Below are 21,509 nucleotides of genomic sequence, written 5' to 3'. Positions count from 1 at the left end.
ATTTTATGCATTTTGCTTATTTTGATAGTATTTTGTTTACTTCACTAAAGGCAATGTTACACATCACAAAACTTACCACAGACATGAAAATGTACTGAACACGGCACAATTCACTAAGCGGTATCTTACCTCATCCGAGTATGCAGTAGGATGCCGCATAGCATTAAAAAAAAAAAAAAGCTTGAATTCACAAAAAAAAACCGCTACTAAAATACCGCATGAGTTATTTTATCAAGTCAGTTAATGTTTCAGCTGTCAGAGGGGTTCCCCACTGACAGCTGAATGTAAAAGAGAGAATTGCTGGCAAGTAACAAAATAATTTAAAAAATGGCATGGGGTCTCCCTCCATCCATACCAAGCCCTTCGGGTCTGGTATGGACTTTGAGGGGAACCCCCATGACATTTGTAAAAAAAAAAGCATGGGGTCCCCCCAAAATCCATAACAGACACTTATCCGAGTATGCAGCTTGGAACGTCAGAAAAAGAGGGGGGTGGGGGACAAGCGAGCGCCCTCTCCCCCCCGAACCATACCAGGCCACGTGCCCTCAATATGGGGGGTGCCCCCCCCCCCACAAAGCACCTTGTCAAAGGGACAAGGGTCTTTCCCCACAACCCTGGCCGGTGGTTGTGGTGGTCTGCAGGCAGGGGGCTTATCTGAATCTGGAAGCCCCCTTTAGCAATGTGAATGAGTATGCAGTGCATGATACCACTACCCATTCACAAAATACAAACAAACAAAAAAAACAACACTAGAGTGAAAAATGACAAGAGACAGTCTTTGACAAGTCATTTATTATACAAAGAAAAATAAAAGAATGTCCCCCTAAGTAGATTCAAGGTCAATCACAATGCCCACCGCTGCTACCCGAAAAAAGAGGAAAAAAAAAGGGGGGTGCTCACCTAGTGACATGTACAGTTGTGTTCAAAATAATAGCAGTGTGTTGAAAAAAGTGAATAAAGCTCAAAATCCTTCTAATAGCTTTTATTTCCATCCACACAAATGCATTGGGAACACGACACATTCTATTCCAAATCAAAACATGAAGAAAAATAGATCAAATTTGTGTTGTTCCTCTAAAAAAATTGAAGAAAAGTGAATATTAGACGGTTCAAAAAAATCGCAGTGTTTGTATTCTTCTTTACAAACTCAAACATTCACTATATAAACTGAAAAATGTTTGAAGATTTTGCTTTCCTTTGAATCACTGAATGAATATTTGGTTGTAGTCGCACTGTTTCTGAGAACTGCTGTACATCTGTGTTGCATGGAGTCACCCAACTTCTGGCCCCTGTGAGCAGGTATTCCAGCCCAGGATGATTGGACGACATTCCACAGTTCTTCTCTATTTCTTGGTTTTGCCTCAGAAACTGCATTTTTGATGTCACCCCACAAGTTTTCTATTGGATTAAGATCCGGGGATTGGGCTGGCCACTCCATAACATCAATCTTGTTGGTCTGGAACCAAGATGTTGCACGTTTACTGGTATGTTTGGGGTCGTTGTTTTGTTGGAACACCCATTTCAAGGGCATTTCCTCTTCAGCATAAGGCAGCATGACCTCTTCAAGTATTCTGATGTATTCAAACTGATCCATGATCCCTGGTATGCGATAAATAGGCCCAACACCGTAGTATGAGAAACATCCCCATATCATGATGCTTGCACCACCATGCTTCACGGTCTTCACAGTGTACTGTGGCTTGAATTCAGTGTTTGGGGGTCGTCTGACAAACTGTCTCCGCCCACTAGACCCAAAAAGAACAATCTTACTTTCATCAGTCCACAAAATGTTGCGCCATTTCTCTTTAGGCCAGTCAATGTGCTCTTTGGCAAATTGTAACCTCTTCAGCACATGTCTTTTTTTCAACAGTGGGACTTTGCGGGGCTTCTTGCAGATAGCTTGGCTTCACATAGGCGTCTTCTAATTGTAACAGTCCTCACAGGGAACTTTACACCTTCTTTCATCTTCCTGGAGCTGATTGTTGGCTGAGTCCGCGCCATTTTGGCTATTCTTCTATCCATTCGAATGGTAGTTTTTCGCTTTCTTCCACGTCTTTCAGGTTTTGGTTGCCATTTTAAAGCATTTGCGATCATTTTAGCTGAGCAGCCTATCATTTTCTGCACTTCTTTATATGTTTTCCACTCTCCAAACAACTTTTTAATCAAGGTACGCTGTTCTTCTGAACAATGTCTGGAACGACCCATTTTCCTCAGAATTTCAGAGAGAAATGCAATTGTAACCAGCATGTAGAACATTTGCTGCCTTCCTTCCTTAAATAAGGGCAATAATTGCCACCTGTTTTTCAAAGAATGAATGACCTCACTAATAGAACTCCACACTGCTATTATTTTGAACACGCCCCTTTCAATTAGTGATTCAATGACACAGAATCAGCAGCATGCATGTCATGACTGTTGGGTCTGTTGGATTTCTATTACTCTACTACACCTGCTAGTAAATTATTTGCCATGTAGAAATATCATTTCTACCAAAAACAGTGATTGATCTGGTTAGTGATGTCTGACTGCTATTATTTTGAACACAACTGTATATGATCCCGCCCCTTTGTGACATTATCCACCCCTTACATATTTAAGATCTGTCAAGCCAGACCCCACAACCACCGGGCGGGGTTGTGGGGAAGAGGCCCTTGTTGAGGGAATATGGCCTGGTATGGTTAAGGAGGAGTGTGGGGGATGTTAACTTTGGCATGGGGGTTCCCCTCAAAACCCATACTGTACCTGACCAGAAGGGCTGGGTATGGATGTAGGGGGATGTATAATTATTAATTGTCGGCAATTTTTTTTTTTTTTTACATTCAGCTGTCAATGGGGAACCTCGCTGACAGCTGATGACTCTTAGGTTGTTAAGGAATGGGGAGCCGCGGAGTCCTCGACAACCCATGACAGTACTGACAGATACCAGTACATACCGCATGCCTGGACCACTACTAAATTACCGCATGCATTTATTTATTTCCTTTTTTGAATTGACTTTAAAGGTCTTTTATGCTGTATTTACAGAGTGTTTTTGTAGTATATACCACATACTAGCAATAGTGAATTGACATTTTCAGTATCACATGTGATATGTGGTCATGTGACTGACTTAAATCATGAGATAAGCTTTAGTGAATTGTTCCCACACTGTTTTAAGGATTTTTATGGTATTCATAAAGAATATCATATGGAGTTTTTTCTCCTCAAAATATCATTCAGGTTGGCAATAGATGTGAGTTTCAATGAGATGTCTACTGTGAAGAGCAGGGAGAAAATCTGTTGAAGGTGGTGATAAGGGAACATATGAAATAATATAGGGTGGTAATTAAATAAACAGGTAATGTTCAATTCATGAGGATAAAGAAAGATGTCACAGCAATGTGATAATCAGTGACATAGAATACAAACATGCGTACTACTGTACATAACTAGACAGGAGACAGACGTATAATAGTGATACAAAGCAGACAGCTGGGTAATGACATTCAGGGACTCACATTCAGTTGCTGGAGGAGTTATTAGAATTCTCTTCATTGTCTGCAGATAGAATGTGTTGGTAACTATGGTTAGTTTTGTCACGACCCGCGGTCGCCGCCACCAACAGGCGACAATCGCACAGCCGCGACTAACAGTAATACGTCACGCCCACGGCGTCAGACCCCAGACCTTCTCACCAAACTCGTGACCGAAGGGCCGGCCGATCCAAAACCGCGGTGTGACGCGCGTAACAAGGCCCCACCCAGCTGCACCCTACACAGCGATTGCCCAGCTAATGGACTACAATCGGTGCCTGCAGCCTGGATGCGCTTGTTACTGGGTCGGGTTAGTTACGCAACTAACCCTCTGTACTGCCACCACCACTTTTGTCGGAGACTGGGAAACTCCCGTTACTAAATATACACTATAATGATTGAAATATTGGTCTATATAGCACGGCCCGCAGACCTTGCTATACAGAAATATAACCACAGTAGCGTCTCTTCAAAGGCAGGGATTCGTGAATTGCAAGTAAGCGCTTAGAAACAGTTTAACACTTTCAGAAAGAAAGATTTATTACTAAAAGCGTGGGATGCAAAATAAATATGTACAAAGAGATATCACAAAAATATATATATGTATACAAAGACACAGCAAACATAGAATAGCGAGAAAATACAGGGTAAGTTACTTGCCTTGCCTGGTTTTAGCAAATTCAAGTTGTGAGCAGAAAGCTTCTTTGATCTCCCCTTGTTACGATGTTGCTGGGAGATCCCTGTGTGTGTGAGTGTCTGTGAGACTAACTCACTTACTCTCTTAACGGTTCCTCTCAGGGGCAGGGAGGGGGGCTCTGACTACACGTTTTGGGAGTAGTCATTGGGGAACTCTAAACTAACTACAACTCAACCCCCATGATATGAAACATACAGTGCAGTTTTCTTATCTTGATTAAGATGGGGGAGGAAATACACTTACAACCTTTATGACTGCTGGACGCAGGATGTCTTAACCTGGTTGACCCACACCATTTGCCAGGAGATAAAGTCTGCCTCACAGGAATGCAGGGGGGATGTGAGGATTCCAGGAAGACCTCAAATACACAGACAGAACACGAAAACCAGGGTTGAGGGGGAACTCCGCTCCAATTCTGATGAGCAAGTTTGCCACAAGTTTCAGCCTACAGAAATATGAATGCCTGCCCTCAGACAGCCTCTTGCACACAGATAGTTTGACCCATCAGTACCAATTCCCATAGGAATCCTGTGATCGGGGCATACGTCCACCCACCATGTCATTTTACCTGCCATAGATCTGACCGGCTGCTGGCAGCAGAGCAGGATGCTGCACCTATGCCTCCCGGGAGTCCAAAACACAGATCTGATGCTGATGGGCCAAAGCACCCGTGTGCATGTAGCCTGACCAAACAGAGAAAATGCCACCCCCACTGGGAAGTTCAGTGTGCTACTGTTTCTCCTCCCCCATCTCGCTGAGCTCCTTATGCAGCTGAGAACAGAGAGAATGTGATCACTAAGACCTCATGCACACAGGACATTAAATTTAAAAAAAAAAAAAAAACAGAAAAAAAAACCCCCTCTCCTCAAAGCTTTCCTCCTGGCAGCAGCATTTTTGCAGAAAGAAACACCTTAAGCATGTAAAAGTATCTAACGCTTTTACAAGCGTTTACAAGCATCAAGCACTTGGGCATGAATTCATTTCATTGGCCAGAATGATAACTTATTCTGGCAACTGAAATGAATTAACATTCAAGCGCTAAACGTGCCTAGTGTTAAGACGCGTTTACCCACGTCAAGCGGTTTTTCTGCCAAAACGCTGCTGCTACTAGACGCACTGACCCTTTTTTTCTTTAATTTCCTGCTGATAAACGCTATTGCTACTAAAAGTCTATGTGTGCTGGACACATAGGATAACATGGAGGGCTGTTTTGAAGAAGTAAATCCTCTGGAACTCTCTACCCCAATCTATCAGACTATCGCCTACTCTGCCCACTTTTAGGCAATCTCTGAAAACCTCTCTCTTCAGGGAAGCCTATCCTGCCTTCAGCTAATATTGAAAACTTCTATTCCTCCTACCAGTCCATCCCCCACAGTTATTACCTTTTGTACCACCAGCCCCTCCCTCTTAGATTGCAAGCTCCCAGGATCAGGGCCCTCCTAACCCTCTTGTATTGAACTGTATTGTCTTCTTTTATTTTGTAAAGATCTGAACAAACTGCTGGCGCTATATAAATCCTGTATAATACTAATAAAATAAATCACCTGACGCCCCTAAACATGGCTGTAAAAAAATGCCCTGTGTGCATGAGGCTTTATAAAGAAAAAAAAAATGACCCCTCCCCCAAAAAACCCAGACTGTAGTTATAATGGTCTTTATATCTATACACAAATGTTTTGCCTTTTAGTTCTATTTTAAACTGAATGGGCTGTTTTACAAGGGAGGGTTCACATATACTTTAATTAACTGGAAAATAGATAATCACAGAATAAACCCGCAGCATGCAATCTGTTTCTAGATCATTTTCACTCCTGTCCCCAGTGTGATCTCTGTAAACAATGTTGCCTCTAGTTTTATGATTTGGCTTCACAGCCTCTTTAATTAAAATAAAAATCGCACTTTATAGGAGGAAAAACAACCATACATCCACCATAGCCTCAATATCAGATCAATATGCATCACTCTACAGCTCAGCCCCCATAATATAACACTGCAGAGGGGACAGAACACATAATAATGTTACTTACTGGGAGCCGGAACATAAATATTGCGATCAGCAGGCGTCTTTCCTAAAGAAACACAGAATTTGATACATTAGGAACCAGAAAATAGTTTTTTGAAACCTTTCATATATAATAAGTCACACACATATCTTCAATTAATCACAATTTAAAAAGTATACATCTCTATTCTGTATTTGCTGGTACTTTGTTTTTAATGACAAGGCTGTTGTCCACATTGATGGCTCTTGATGGGGTTCAGGCAAGTAATGAGGGCGCTGGGGGCATTGCTGCACACAGGTTTTTTCCCTTCATGCATAGAAAACATGAAGGTAAAAAAACCTTGAACCTTTACAACCACTATAAATATCCCTCTGTGCTGACATATCATTTTCTTCGTTGTCCATATACAAGGGCTTCCTGCTGATCAGTGTGTAGGACTCATGTCTGGTTCTCCTATATGATGAATAGAGCTCTGGTGTGTAATGTGCAGTAATCTCACCTGAAACGGAGCGTTTCCTGTATATGACGACTCCAATAACGGCCCCGATAATCAGCGCTACAGCAACGACCACAACAGCCCCGATAATTATAGGAGTATTGTCCTTAGGGGGATCTGGGGGAAACACAGAAGTAACATGATGTGAGATCTACTGACAGTCTTGTGTATTTAGTCCCAGAATCAGCTGATTGCAGGTCATAGAAGCACATTGTTCCTGCATTGTTCCATCATATCATTACAAGTGCACATTATAATTCACTAAATGAGATATAATGGTCTATAATGAGGAAACAGACTCACACATGGATGATGTCAGTGCCAGGAGAATGGATTTCAGCACAGCCAGGTCCACAGAGATTTGGGTTTCTGGAATGTGTAGAATAGACCTGACACTTCATAAACATGTGTGCGGTGTTGGGGGGGAACATGAAGGATAACAATCACCAGTCCACCATAAATAATACAGAGCAGTCAGCAGGCATTAGTGTGATCATTGTGGAAGGAACACCTCGGGAAGGGTGGAAATTCTTCCAAATCATTTGCAAAGAGAAGGTGTGCTAAAGAGGTTTTTTGAAACTCAAAAAATTTGAATATTGTGCAAAAGTTCATTTATTTCAGTGCAGCAACTTAAAAGGTGAAACTAATATATGAGATAGACTCATTACATGCAAAGCAAGATAGTTCAAGCCGTGATTTGTCATAATTGTGATGATTATGGCTTACAGCTCATGAAAACCCAAAATCCACAATCTCAGAAAATGAGAATATTGTGAAAAGGTGCAATATTCTCGGCTCAAAGTGTCCCCCTCTAATCAGATAATTAAGCCATAACACCTGCAAAGGGTTCCTGAGCCTTTAAATGGTCTCTCAGTCTGGTTCAGTAGGAATCACAATCATGGGAAAGACTGCTGACCTGACAGTTGTGCAGAAAACCATCATTGACACCCTCCATAAGGAGGGAAAGCCTCAAAAGGTAATTGCAAAAGAAGTTGGATGTTCCCAAAGTGCTGTATCAAAGCACATTAATAGAAAGTTATGTGGAAGGGAAAAGTGTGGAAGAAAAAGGTGCACAAGCAGCAGGAATGACTGCAGCCTGGAGAGGATTGTCAGGAAAAGGCCATTCAAAAGTGTTGGGGACTTTCACAAGGAGTGGACTGAGGCTGGAGTCAGTGCATCAAGAGCCACCACACACAGACGGATCCTGGACAAGGGCTTCAAATGTCGTATTCCTCTTGTCAAGCTGCTCCTGAACAACAAACAAAGTCAGAAGCGTCTTACCTGGGCTAAAGAAAAACAGACCTGGTCTGTTGCTTAGTGGTCCAAAGTCCTCTTTTCTGATGAGAGCAACTTTTGCATTTCATTTGGAAACCAAGGACCCCGAGTATGGAGGAAGAATGGAGAGGCACAAGGACCCCGAGTATGGAGGCAGTATGGAGAGGCACAAGGACCCAGAGTATGGAGGAAGAATGGAGAGGCACAAGGACCGAGAGTATGGAGGAAGAATGGAGAGGCCCAAGGACCCCGAGTATGGAGGGAGAATGGAGAGGCACAAGGACCCCGAGTATGGAGGAAGAATGGAGAGGCACACACTGCAAGATGCTTGAAGTCCAGTGGGAAGTTTCCACAGTCTGTGTTGATTTGGGGAGCCATGTCATCTGCTGGTGTTGGCCCACTGTGCTTCATTAAGTCCAGGGTCACCGCAGCCGTCTACCAGGAGATTTTGGAGCACTTCATGCTTCCTTCTGCAGACGAACTTTATGGGGATGCTGACTTCATTTTCCAGCAGGACTTGGCACCTGCCCACACTGCCAAAAGCACCAAAACCTGGTTCAATGACCGTGGGATTACTGTGCTTGATTGGCCAGCAAACTCGCCTGACCTGAACCCCATAGAGTCTATGGGGCATTGCCAAGAGAAAGATGAGAGACATGAGACTGAACAATGCAGAAGAGCTGAAGGCCGCTATTGAAGCATCCTGGTCTTCCATAACACCTCAGCAGTGCCACAGGCTGATAGCTTCCATGTCACGCCGCATTGAGGCAGTAATTGCTTCAAAAGGGTCCCAAACCAAGTACTGAGTACATATGCATTCTTATACTTTTCAGAGGTCCGATATTGTTCTATGTACAATCCTTGTTTTATTGATTGCATGTAATATTCTAATTTTCTGAGATTGTGGATTTGGGGTAAGCCATAATCATCACAATTATGACAAATCACGGCTTGAACTATCTTGCTTTGCATGTAATGAGTCTATCTCATATACTAGATTCACCTTTTAAGTTGCATTACTGAAATAAATGAACTTTTGCACCATATTCTAATTTTTCGAGTTTCACCTGTATATACAGTATAATGTTTGTGTACAGCACAGTGCACTGGTATGGTACAGCAACTAATAGTAGAAGCAGATAACTGGGGCCCATTCTCACTGTAACAGAGCTTTCTGAATAGACCATCAATGCACCTCATTACACAAAAAAAGGTCCTGCCCCATTACTATACAGCCCAGCTACAGGAGTTAGTCAACATCTACCCTTGTAGTGGGGGTAGGTCTAGGGGGTAGAATCTAACAATATGATTTACCCTCACCCCCAGTCCAGTGTTGTCCTCTTCTCCACCCAAAGCTCCAGCCTATGTGTGGTCCTTTCACTATTAACTCTCTATGGAGGAGGCAAGAGTGAAACCACGGCCATAAGCAGCCTAGCCACTTCCGGAGTTTTTGTTGGTTGTACCGGAGTGATTCCTGCAGCTGCAGGCATCACCCCGATACCGTTTTTTTACAGCTGGAGCTCGGCTAACTAGCAGCTTGATTGCTTGCACAATTGCCTTCCACGCCTCTCTCGGGACCAGCCAATGTGTCCGACATTTACTTGGCTGTCATGCTGACCCTCTGGTTTTATTATTTTCAATGTTACTGACCTGGAACAAATATGCAAATCAACTAAGTCAGAGTAAAATTTGGACTGTTTATTTGTATACCTGTTCTAGGTTTGTGAAGCCAAAAGGGTCAGTGTGACAAACAGGCAATTATCAACCAGTCAGCAATGGCAGCCTCTATGGCCTCCTTTAAAGTGTTACTAAACCCAGGACCCTGCATACACTATATCCGCTCTCCCTGAACCCTGCATTCACTATATCTGTTCTCCCCGGACCCTGCATTCACTATATCTGTTCTCCCCGGACCCTGCATTCACTAGATCCGGTCTCCCCGGACCCTGCATTCACTAGATCCGGTCTCCCCGGACCCTGCATTCACTAGATCTGGTCTCCCTGGACCCTGCATTCACTAGATCTGGTCTCCCTGGACCCTGCATTCACTAGATCTGGTCTCCCTGGATCCTGCATTCACTATATCTGTTCTCCCCGGACCCTGCATTCATTAGATCTGGTCTCCCTGGACCCTGCATTCACTATATCTGGTCTCCCTGGACCCTGCATTCACTAGATCTGGTCTCCCACAGTACACAGAACATGGAAATGCAATCATTTTAGGAAATATAAACTGCTTAATACCTTTTCTCACCAGCAGTATGTAGTCTTGTGACGTCTATCAATGTCTGGCCGAGCACTGGCTACTCTTGTAGGAGGAGTTTTCATTCTCCTCTGACTATCCTACAAGGCTGCATAACCCCTGACCCTCTGTCTGGATAGCGCTGATTGGCCCCGTGCTGATCACATGCACTCTCCCAAAAGAAAAAACAAAAATGAAAAACACAACTCTCTATCAATACAGTATACAGAGCATGTGTAGACTTGCCACTGCTGCTCTAACTATGGCTGATGGATTGGGGACAGCAAAAGAAGGGCAGGATCAGAGAAGACAGGATCAAACAGCCTTTTTTTACACAAGGCAGAGGATTACCCTCTTAAGTTCCACAGTGAGTATAATAAGTATGATTTACAACATATACAGACTGATTTTACTGTTGTGGGTTTAGTAACACTTTATCTGTAAATTCTCAGTTATGTATGAATTAACCCTTTAAATCCAGAGTTACCGAGGTACAAAAGAAGAACAAATCCCTCCATTGGCAATGTTACAGAACAGAACATGGGAGAAATACTTTAACTAATGATTTATATATCAAGAACAATATATCTTATATATCTGACAGTGATCATTGGTACAATATGAAATGATGACATGCCAATGACATGGAGATTCTGGAATTTTCTACAGATAACCATACAAAGGCAGATCTTTCATTGTAAATGGATTTCAAATCTCAACAAATCACCGACCAGCCTCAGTGCAGGAAATACTACCCCAGATACTGCTGTGTACGGTCTGAATGCTATTTCTGTATTTCAGTAGTTTGTTTTGTTCCTCGGTTGCACTCGTTCTCATTCATTTAGTGACACAAACACAGCCGGCTTATTACAAAGGATGTTTCCATTTTAGCATTACTTGTGATAAACACACAGGGGGGGATTTACTAAAACCGGAGCACTCAGAATCTGGTGCAGCTGTGCATGGGAGCCAATCAGCTTCTAACTTCAGCTTGTTCAATGAAGCTTTGACAATAAAACCTGGAAGCTGATTGGTTTCTGTACAGAGTTGCGCTAGATTTTAGTAAATAACCCCGTGGTGTACGGACAGATAGCAGAAGTCCTACTTACTCACCCCATTTCACACTGAGAGTCTCATCCCCCAGGCTGCTGTGTTCCACATGACAGAAGTAAGTGTCCCCCTCCTTGGTTGGGACTTCCACACTGACTCTGACCTGATAGGTGCCATCAGGATGGGGGAGAATTGGAGTCATTTCATCTGAAGGAACATGGTCCTCCCCATTCCTCATCCACTTCACATCCACAGGTCGGGGGTGAAACCCGTACACCAGGCAATGAAGTCTGGTCACATCATCCGACTGACGGCGGCCCCACACCTTCACCTCTGGACGCACTGAGAGAGAGAAAACAAGGTATGTGATCTACTGACAAATGTAATCCATGTTCTCCTATGAGATGAATGTGGACACATACAGTATGATGATCTCCAGCATAGAATTATGAGGCCACAGTCCCCACCATTCACTCTAATAGAAGGTGAGCTGTCAGTGATGTCAGTGGGGTGTAGATCCATCAACACAGAGCAGTCCTGAGGACATCCCTTCAGAAGACGATCCATCATGCATCTCATTGACAGGAAGCGGCCTGTCTGACTCCCAGGATGGCTCACACTGATCAGCGCTTTTGTCTTTTAACCACTTGTCCTCCAGAGGATTTACCCCCCTTCCTGACCAGGCCATTATTTGCAATACGGCACTGCTTTACTTTAACTGACAATTGCGCGGTCATGCAACACTGCACCAAAATGAAATGTATGTACTTTTTGCACTATAAACAAAAAAAAGTGACAATTTTTTTTTTAAAAAATGTATTTTCTGCTTTAAAACATATCTAATAAAAAATCAAATTTCTTCATAAAATTTAGACCAAAATGTATTCTGCTACATAGTTTTGTAAAAGAAATCCCAACAAGTGTATATTGATTAGTTTGCACAAAAGTTATAGCATCTACAAACTATGGTACATAAAGGATTTTTTTTTTCATACTAGTAATGGTGGAGATCAGCGGCTTATAGCGGGACTGCGATATTGCGGTGGACATTTTTACACTAACTGACATTTTGTGGGAACCATTGACACTAATACAGTGATCAGTGCTAAAAATATGCACCGGCACTGTACTAATGACACTGGCTGGGAAGGGGCTAACATCTAGGGTGATCAAAGGGTTAAGTGTGTGCCTAGCTATGTGCTTGGTGTACACTAGGTGGTGCTTTTACTAGGGGAAGTGATGGATCGTGTTCTCAGCTCTGCAGAGAGACATGATTAGAGCCGTCTTTAACCTGTTCCCGTCCGGCCAATAGCAGAATGATGTCCGAGCGGGACTCTCATCGATCCGAGTGGGCGTCATGACGTCCTTCCGAGATCGAACTGCACTGTGGTGAAATCTGTCACTGGCCGAGTACCTTTGACCCAGCCAATGACAGATCTGTGTACCGGCCCATTGCCAGTACCATGTTACATGGTCACATGATAATTGTAAACAATGGATGGCTTCCATTCATGCCATCCATTATACACAATTGTGTCACTAGCTGTGATTGGTCACATGTGCAGACTGGGCCAATCACAGCCCATCTGTGTCATGTGCTTAGCTGTGGCCAATGACAACAAAAAAACCTGAATTACATCAGGTGTATTATGTGTAATATGAAAAAAAAAACTTAAAAAAAAAACGTAATAAAAAAAACATTGAAACACTTTTTTTTCTTCATACTGTCACCAGGCAGTGTCCCTGATCACCGCCACACCAGTTATATGATGCTGCTGCACTGCATTGGTGACAGTATGTAAAAAACCCACATTTGTGAAAAAAAAATTTAAATTTCTTTATTTTCCAAAAAAGTATGAAAAAAAAATTACAAACTTAAAAAACACTCGCCATGCCTCTTACTAAAAACCTCGGACTGTCTACTTTCAAAAAAAGGGGTCATCTGTACTGTTGACATTATTGGGTCTCAAGAAATTAGATTCGCCATCAGCACATCAGGACTTATCGATTTTCAGATATAGAACATAGTTTGTGGACTCGATAACTTTAACTTTCCTACAGACTAAATAATTGTAAAGGAAATTTGTAAATTCTGCATTTTATTTTGTGTGCTTTGCCTACGTATTGTACACGGCACTCATTGTGCACACGGCACTAATAATGTTCTCATTACATGTTTGCATTCTTCCAAGTCCTGATTAGAAATCAGCCTGCCTATGTAACGCCCCTCGTTACCATAAAGTACAATTGTAATATTAATGTGATCCCTACATAATCATGTGTATAAAATACTTCAAATACAAATAAACACAACAGTTATTTGGAAAGATGCCGAGTGTATCGTTTTGTGTCTGTTCCCCACTGCAGTATTTATTAATTTGGACCCACCAATCAATAGGAGGTTAGGAGTTCCCTATAACATTTTCAGTATTAATGTCCAGAACAATAATAAACACTGATTTGGGTTATTTTCATCAAAAAAATGTAGCAGAATACATCTTGCCCTAAATTTACAAAGAACATTTATTTATTTGCAAATTTTTATAACAGAAACAAAGAAAAATGTTTTTTTTTTCAAACCTTTTGGTCTTTTTTCGTTTATTTAGCAAAAAATAAAAACCCCAGTGGTGATCGAGTACCACCTCATGAAAGCTCTAGTTGTGTGAACAAAATGCTAAAAATTTAGTTTGGGTACAGAGTACTGAAGTGGTGAAGTCTGGGCTCTGACCCGGCCATGCAAGGACTGTCACCCATTTCTCCCCCAACCACTGTGGGGTCTTTTTTGCTGTGTGCTTTGGGTCATTGCCATGTTGGACTTTCTGGCAGAGGGCAGATGATTTTCCTCAGAATTTTGATGGCATTTTTCCTTCTATCCTGAGAAGTGCTCCAGTCCCTGCTGCAGAGAACCCCCATACCAGGATATTCCCCCTCCATGCTTTACTGCAGGAATGGTGGGATTTGGATGGTGAGATGGATTGGATTCCAGACATATAATTTAGTGTTGAGGCCAAATCATTCCATTTTAGTCCCATCTGACCAGAACACCTTTTTCTATGTGGCCTCAGAATCTTCAAGGTGTGTTTTGGCAAATCTCAGTCATGACTACATGTGGACTTTCTTGAGGAGGGGCTTTTTTCTTGCCACCCTCCCATACAAGCCACATTTGTGGAGGATTTGTGATATTGTTGTCACATGCACACAATGACCACTCTTTGTCATAGATTCCTGCAACTGCTTCAGAATTGCTGTAGGACTCTTGGTAGCCTCTCTGACCAGTTTCCTCCTGGCTCCTTCATCCAGTTTGGAGCGACGACTGATCCAGGGGGGGTCTGTGTTGTACCAAATACCCTCCACTCCTAAATAATAGGCTTCACTGTGCTTCTAGGCATTGATAAATCATTTGACATTTTTGTTTGTATCCTTATCCTGACTTGTGCCTGTCCACAACTTTATCCCAGAGATCTTTAGACAGTGCCTTGCCACCCATAATTGATCGTTTTCTACAGTTTCACTACCAGGGACTGAAATGCTCCAGGAAAGCTCTTTTTATGCTGAGCTAATCAAAATGACCACAGCTGATCACAGTAGAAAATCAAATGGTTTTGTGTGCCATTGAGAAGGTGATTAGCTACACCTGATTGAGTTTACAAGTCATGTTTAGGGGGGGGGGGGGTGATCCGTTTTCCAACTCAGTGATTTGGTTTTTGAATTTAAAAAAAAAAAAATAAATTCTGACATGTTGGTGTTACATCTTTCACCCGGATGTTATAAGTTGCACTGAGTGAATACAGCTGGATAAAACAAAAACTGTGTCTTCATTTCAGGCTGCAAAGCAACAAAATGTAATTATTTTAAAGGGGGGGGGGGGTTGATTATTTTCTACACCCACTGTATGTACCATGGTTTGTAGACGCTGTAACCAATTAATACACACGTTGGGATTTTTTTTTTTTTATAATTTATGAAGAAATTTGATTTTATTGGATATGTCCTATAACAGAAAGTAGAAAATATTTTGTTTTTTTTAGATTTGGTCTTTTTTCATTTACATAATAAAAAATAAATTCAGTGATGATCAAATACCACCAAAATAAAGCTCCAAAAATAAAATGAGTTTTTCATGGCACAATTGTGCAGATCGAGCTTTTCTGTGACCTTAGATTCTTAGGCCTTGTTCACATGGATGTACTTAGAGTGGTTCTAAAGGCTCAAGGTTTTTTACCTACATACATTCTATGCATGAAGATAAAAAAAACCTGTCTGCAGCTTCCCCCCCACCCCCAATACTCACCTAAGCCCTCTCTCGCTTCAGTGATGTGCACTGGACTCTCGGCCATCCCGGGTCTCCCTCTTCTTATTGGCTGAGACAGAAGCAGGAGCTATTAGCTCCCAATGCTGTCAATCACAGCCAGTGAGCAGAGAGGGGGCGGGGCCAAGCCACAGCTCAATGTGCGAATAGAAAAATGGAGCAATGGGGGCCTCCATAGCAATAGGCTGCTTTCACACTCAGCAGTTTTTGCAGCACTTTTGAGTAAAGAAAGATAAAAAAAAAAGGCACAAGAAAAGCTCAAGAATAAAAAAAAAGAAAAATGCATCCCTTTAAATTCAATGTATGTCTTCACACTGTCTGTTGCGCTTCCCTTGTGTTGTACTTGGTGTTAAATCCTGCTTGCCGCATTTTGGGCGCACCAAAAATGCACCTCCCCATTGAGGCCTGACTACCATCAATGCGTTTTTTACGGCTTTTTTTTCAGAAACGCACTACAATCCATTAAACATGACTTTCTATGGGACACATTCACATCTATGCTTTTTTGAGCTTTATTGAGCAGCTGCATTTTTAGAAAGGGTCAGGGACTTTTTTTAAATGCAAAACAGTGCGGTTTTGGTGCAACAGAAATCAATAGATGCAAAAAACGCATGTAGTGCGTTTTTGACGCATTTTCACAAGTTTTGCTTTTTAATCTGCCCTGCAACAAATTGGCCAAAAAAATTAAATAAAAAATAAAAAAACGTAAACCACATAAAAAAGGTGTCAAAAACGTGCGTGCATAAAACACAATATGAACTGCAAAAAGGACAAAACGCAAACTGCATTGGTGTGAAGCAGGCTGGAAATGCACTGAAAACAGCAAAAATGTGTCAAAAACTCATGTGTTTCGTTTTTGATGCATTTTTAATCTGCCTAGCAACAATTTGCCCCCTCCCCAAAAAAAAGCTTTAAAAAAAACATCAAAAACACACCTGAAAAAAAAAATGCGCTGAAAAACAACTGAAAAACAGACAAAACGCAACCTGTATTGGTATGAAACAGGGCTGAAATGCACTGCAAACTGCAAAAATGCATCAAAAACTCATGTGTTTAGTTTTTGATGCATTTTGCATTTTTAATCTGCCCGGCAACATGTTGACCAAAAAAAGAAAACAAATTTACAAAACGCACAAAAAAAAGTCAAAGAACGCACATGCAAAACAGACAAAACACAAACTGCTGGTGTGAACCAAGCCTGAAATGCATTGAAAATGCATCAAAAATGCATGTGTTGCATTTTGATGGTTTTTGAGTCGCATGATTATGAAAACCGCACCATAATCGCGGTAAAATCATGACAAAATTGCACATTTTCAGCAGCCATTATCGGCTTCTTTTTTCCTATCGGCAAAGAGCTAACAATATTTTCAGCTGATACATTTTGACCGCTGGTATATTGGTGCATCCCTGGTATACGGTGTATAGTGCGTACACAGTGTGTAAAGGGCGTAGAGTGTATACAGGGTATATAGGGTGTAGAGTGTATGCAGGGTATATAGGGTGTAGAGTGTATACAGGGTATATAGGGTGTAGAGTGTATACAGGGTATATAGGGTGTAGAGTGTATACAGGGTATATAGGGTGTAGAGTGTATACAGGGTATATAGGGTGTAGAGTGTATGCAGGGTATATAGGGTGTAGCCTGAAATGCATTGAAAGCATGCCTTTTTTGATGTGTTGCCTTTTTGATGCGTTTTTAATCTGTCCAGCAACAAGTTGGCCAAAAAAACGAAAAAAAAAAAAACACCGTACAAAAAACATAAACCGCATCAAAAAAGTGTCAAAAACATGCGTGTAAAACACAAAACGCACTGCAAAAAGGACAAAACCGCAAACTGCATTGGTGTGAAACAGGCCAGAAATGCACTGAAAGCAGCAAAAATGGAAACACTCATGTATTCAGTTTTTGATGCATTTTGTGTTTTTAATCTGCCCGGCAACAAGTTGGTCAAAATAAATAAATTAAAAAATGCTAAACGCATTTAAAAAAAGTGTAAAAAATGCACATACAAAACAGACAAAAAGGCAAACTGCTGGTGTGATCCAGGCCTGAAATGCATTGACAACGCACACGTGTTGCATTTTGATGCTTTTTTTGAGTCACATGACTATGCAAAACGCACCCTAATCGCTGTAAAATTGCACGTTTTCAGTGGCCATTATCAGATCCTTTTTCCCATCGGCAAAACGCTAACAATATTTGCGGCTGATACATTCTGGCTGCTGGTATATTGGTGCATCCCTGGCATAGTGTACAGTGTGTATATAATGTATATAGGGTGTAGCGTGTATATAGGGTGTAGCGTGTATACAGGGTGTAGCGTGTATATAGTGTGTAGCGTGTATATAGGGTGCAGCGTGTATACATTGCGTGTGGATAATAAACATGTATACAGTCACCTCTCCTCTCTAGATCTTCTCTCCCGTACTCTGTGAATTGCTTGAGCTCCTTCAGACAGATATTCTCCAGATAATTCTTGTTTCTCTCCCCCGCTCTGACCTCCGGACTGTTCCATCTCTGTGTGGTGATCTGAGCCTCATTTATGGTCGGGATCCAGATCCATCTCTGTGTGTCCAGAGACATGTAATCTCTCCCATCATATCCGAACTGTTGATACCCCGCAGTGGTGCCGTCATCTCTCAGCTCACAGCCGGACATGTACTGGAGGATATGGATCCCTGCAGAGAGAAGAGGGAGAGGTATGAAGGGGTGGGGGATGTATACATATTAGTATAAAACATGATTTCTATGTGTAATATATGACTCCTGTGCGCTCCTTTCTCTGTCCTATCACCTTCCCTGATGTCTGTCATGTGACCTCAAACCTCCTCCCAGATCAGCAAAAGAGGAAGTCCCAACACCAGCCATACTACAACATTGGACCCATAAAATCCATACAAATCACCCAACACCACATTCCCCGGACAAACTCCTGAGAAGCGCCCATTCCACCATGACACCCATAACCCATCATCCTCCCCTCCCCCCCTATACACAGTACGCTGGTTGCAGTGTTCCTCTTTATCACCGGGGGGGGGGGGGGGAGGGGTCCATCCACTGAACCGGGCAAAGTACATTTCCTGGGTGTTCTTCTCAGAACCACCTGGACTGACAAAAGCTGAATTTTCAATCTGTATTTATCAAAGAAGCCACGTGGAGAACTGTTGGCTGAACATCCGTCCATCCTAGATTGTAAGCTCCTTCTAACCCCTTGTGTGCTGTTCGTTGTTGCTGTGCTGTTTCATGTATTGTCCTTCCCCCCCCCTATTGTACAGCGCTGAGCAAACCCTTTGGCGCTATATAAACTCGATCTAATAATAATAATAATCCTGCATCCAATCAGATGAAGGCATTGTTGGTGTATATTCGGGGCCCCCAGCAGGTGATGCTGGTAGGGAACTCAACCCGAAGGCTGAACTAAAGAGATCTTCACATGTATGGCCAGCTGAGGATAGGAGCCTTGTACTGTGCTCCTCCCTGGATCAGTCCATTGTACACGACTCACCATCATCACTTATAATTGAGAGGATTTCATGGAGTACGGTTCTTTATAACTGGCTTTATCGTATATTTATCCCCTTGTCCTCCAGAAGATTTACCCCCCCCCCTTCCTGACCAAGCCATGGTTTGCTATTCAGCACTGCACTATTTCAACTGGTAATTGCGCAGTCATGCAACACTGTACCCAAACTAAATTTATGTCCTTTTGTTCCACACAGAGCTCTCTTTTGGTGGTATTTGATCACTGGGTGATCAATGGATTATTTTTTTGTTTTTTTTTTTAAATCACAAAAAATTACAGAATTTTGGAAGAAAAAAACCCCACAACAGTTTCTACATTCTGATATGAAAAATATCCAAAAACTCAAATTTAGTCATAAATTTACTACAAAATGTATTCTACTACATGTCTTTGGTGGAAAAAAAAAAAATCCCAGTACATGTACAGTGGGGCAAAAAAGTATTTAGTCAGCCAATCACATTGGCAGATTTGGAAAGAATTTATTTGCAAATTATGGTGGAAAATAAGTATTTGGTCACCTACAAACAAGCAAGATTTCTGGCTCTCACAGACCTGTACCTTCTTCTTTAAGAGGCTCCCCTGTCCTGCACTCATTACCTGTATCAATGGCACCTGTTTGCACTTGTTATCAGTATAAAAGACACCTGTCCACAACCTCAAACAGTCACACTCCAAACTCCACTATGGTGAAGACCAAAGAGCTGTCGAAGGACACCAGAAACAAAATTGTAGACCTGCACCAGGCTGGGAAGACTGAATCTGCAATAGGCAAGCAGCTTGGTGTGAACAAATCAACTGTGGGAGCAATAATTAGAAAATGGAAGACATACAAGACCACTGATAATCTCCCTCGATCTGGGGCTCCACGCAAGATCTCACCCCGTGGGGTCAAAATGATCACAAGAACGGTGAGCAAAAATCCCAGGACCACACGGGGGGACCTAGTGAATGACCTGCAGAGAGCTGGGACCAACGTAACAAAGGCTACCATCAGTAACACACTACGCTGCCAGGGACTCAGATCCTGCAGTGCCAGACGTGTCCCCCTGCTTAAGCCAGTACATGTCCGGGCCCGTCTGAAGTTTGCTAGGAGCATTTGGATGATCCAGAAGAGGATTGGGAGAATGTCATATGGTCAGATGAAACCAAAATAGAACTGTTTGGTAGAAACACAACTCGTCGTGTTTGGAGGAGAGAGAATGCTGAGTTGCATCCAAAGAACACCATACCTACTGTGAAGCATGGGGGTGGCAACATCATGCTTTGGGGCTGTTTCTCCGCAAAGGGACCAGGACGACTGATCCATGTACAGGACAGAATGAATGGGGCCATGTATCGTGAGATTTTGAGTGCAAACCTCCTTCCATCAGCAAGGGCATTGAAGATGAAACGTGGCTGGGTCTTCCAACATGACAATGATCCCAAACATACCGCCCGGGCAACGAAGGAGTGGCTTCGTAAGAAGCATTTCAAGTTCCTGGAGTGGCCTAGCCAGTCTCCAGATCTCAACCCCATAGAAAACCTTTGGAGGGAGTTGAAAGTCCGTGTTGCCCAGCGACAGCCCCAAAACATCACTGCTCTAGAGGGGATCTGCATGGAGGAATGGGCCAACATACCAGCAACAGTGTGTGCCAACCTTGTGAAGACTTACAGGAAACGTTTGACCTCTGTCATTGCCAACAAAGGATATATAACAAAGTATTGAGATGAACTTTTCATATTGACCAAATACTTATTTTCCACCATAATTTGCAAATAAATTCTTTCCAAATCAGCCAATGTGATTGTCTGGATTTTTTTTCTCATTTTGTCTCTCATAGTTGAGGTCTACCTATGATGCCAATTACAGGCCTCGCTCATCTTTTTAAGTGGGAGAACTTGCACAATTGGTGGCGGACTAAATACTTTTTTGCCCCACTGTATATAAAAATGGGTTTGTGTGAAAGTTAGTCTACAAACTATGGTATATATACAGGAATATATGCAGCTTTTACAGTCTGCGTATCACATTTCTTGGAGGTACCAGGGCAGTACAAAACCCCCACAAATGGCCCCTTTTTGAAAAGTAGACACCCCAAGGAATTGGCTGAGAGGCATGTTAAGTCCATGGAAGTTTTTATTTTTTTTTGGCCACAAGTTTTTATAAATATATGACTTTTTTTAATTTGTTTTTACACACAAAGTTGTCACTTAAAATTATATATTGATATATTGCTGACGTATGCCATGGCTATTTGCGGAATAACACCCCAAAACACATTCTGCTACTTCTCCCAAGTTATGGGGATACCACTTCTGAGAGACTTTTTGGCAGCCTACCCACATAGAGGCCCCCAAAACCCAAAGACCACCTTCATGCTTTCAAAGGGCATATTTAATTCCTCACTACCTATAAAAG

At 42.2% G+C, this 21,509-nt stretch overlaps 1 protein-coding gene across 4 annotated transcripts in view; it reads right to left on the bottom strand.

The window, feature by feature from the left end:
* Positions 1–21,509, bottom strand: part of LOC149440296 (class I histocompatibility antigen, F10 alpha chain-like) — an 81,201-nt gene that overhangs the window by 3,082 nt on the left and 56,610 nt on the right. For 2 of the 4 annotated variants that reach the window (XM_089658813.1, XM_089658814.1), the window contains exons 3-7: positions 17,988–18,266; positions 11,339–11,617; positions 6,712–6,825; positions 6,237–6,278; positions 3,485–3,537 (exon numbers count right to left, since the gene is read on the bottom strand). In XM_089658813.1, the coding sequence (XP_089514939.1) occupies positions 3,500–3,537; positions 6,237–6,278; positions 6,712–6,825; positions 11,339–11,617; positions 17,988–18,266 (752 nt within the window). In that variant the 3' untranslated portion in view covers positions 3,485–3,499. Of the gene's footprint in view, positions 1–3,484; positions 3,538–6,228; positions 6,279–6,711; positions 6,826–11,338; positions 11,618–17,987; positions 18,267–21,509 lie in introns of those variants that run through there. The other 2 variants (XM_089658816.1, XM_089658815.1) reach the window with 2 other exon arrangements.

Source organism: Staurois parvus, unplaced genomic scaffold (assembly GCF_062004578.1).
Source record: "Staurois parvus isolate SC_StPar_1 unplaced genomic scaffold, SC_StPar_1.0 ptg001097l, whole genome shotgun sequence".
Lineage (NCBI taxonomy): Eukaryota > Metazoa > Chordata > Amphibia > Anura > Ranidae > Staurois > Staurois parvus.
The sequence above is the reverse complement of the archived record's forward strand: the minus strand, read 5'-3'. Positions and strand labels throughout refer to the sequence as shown.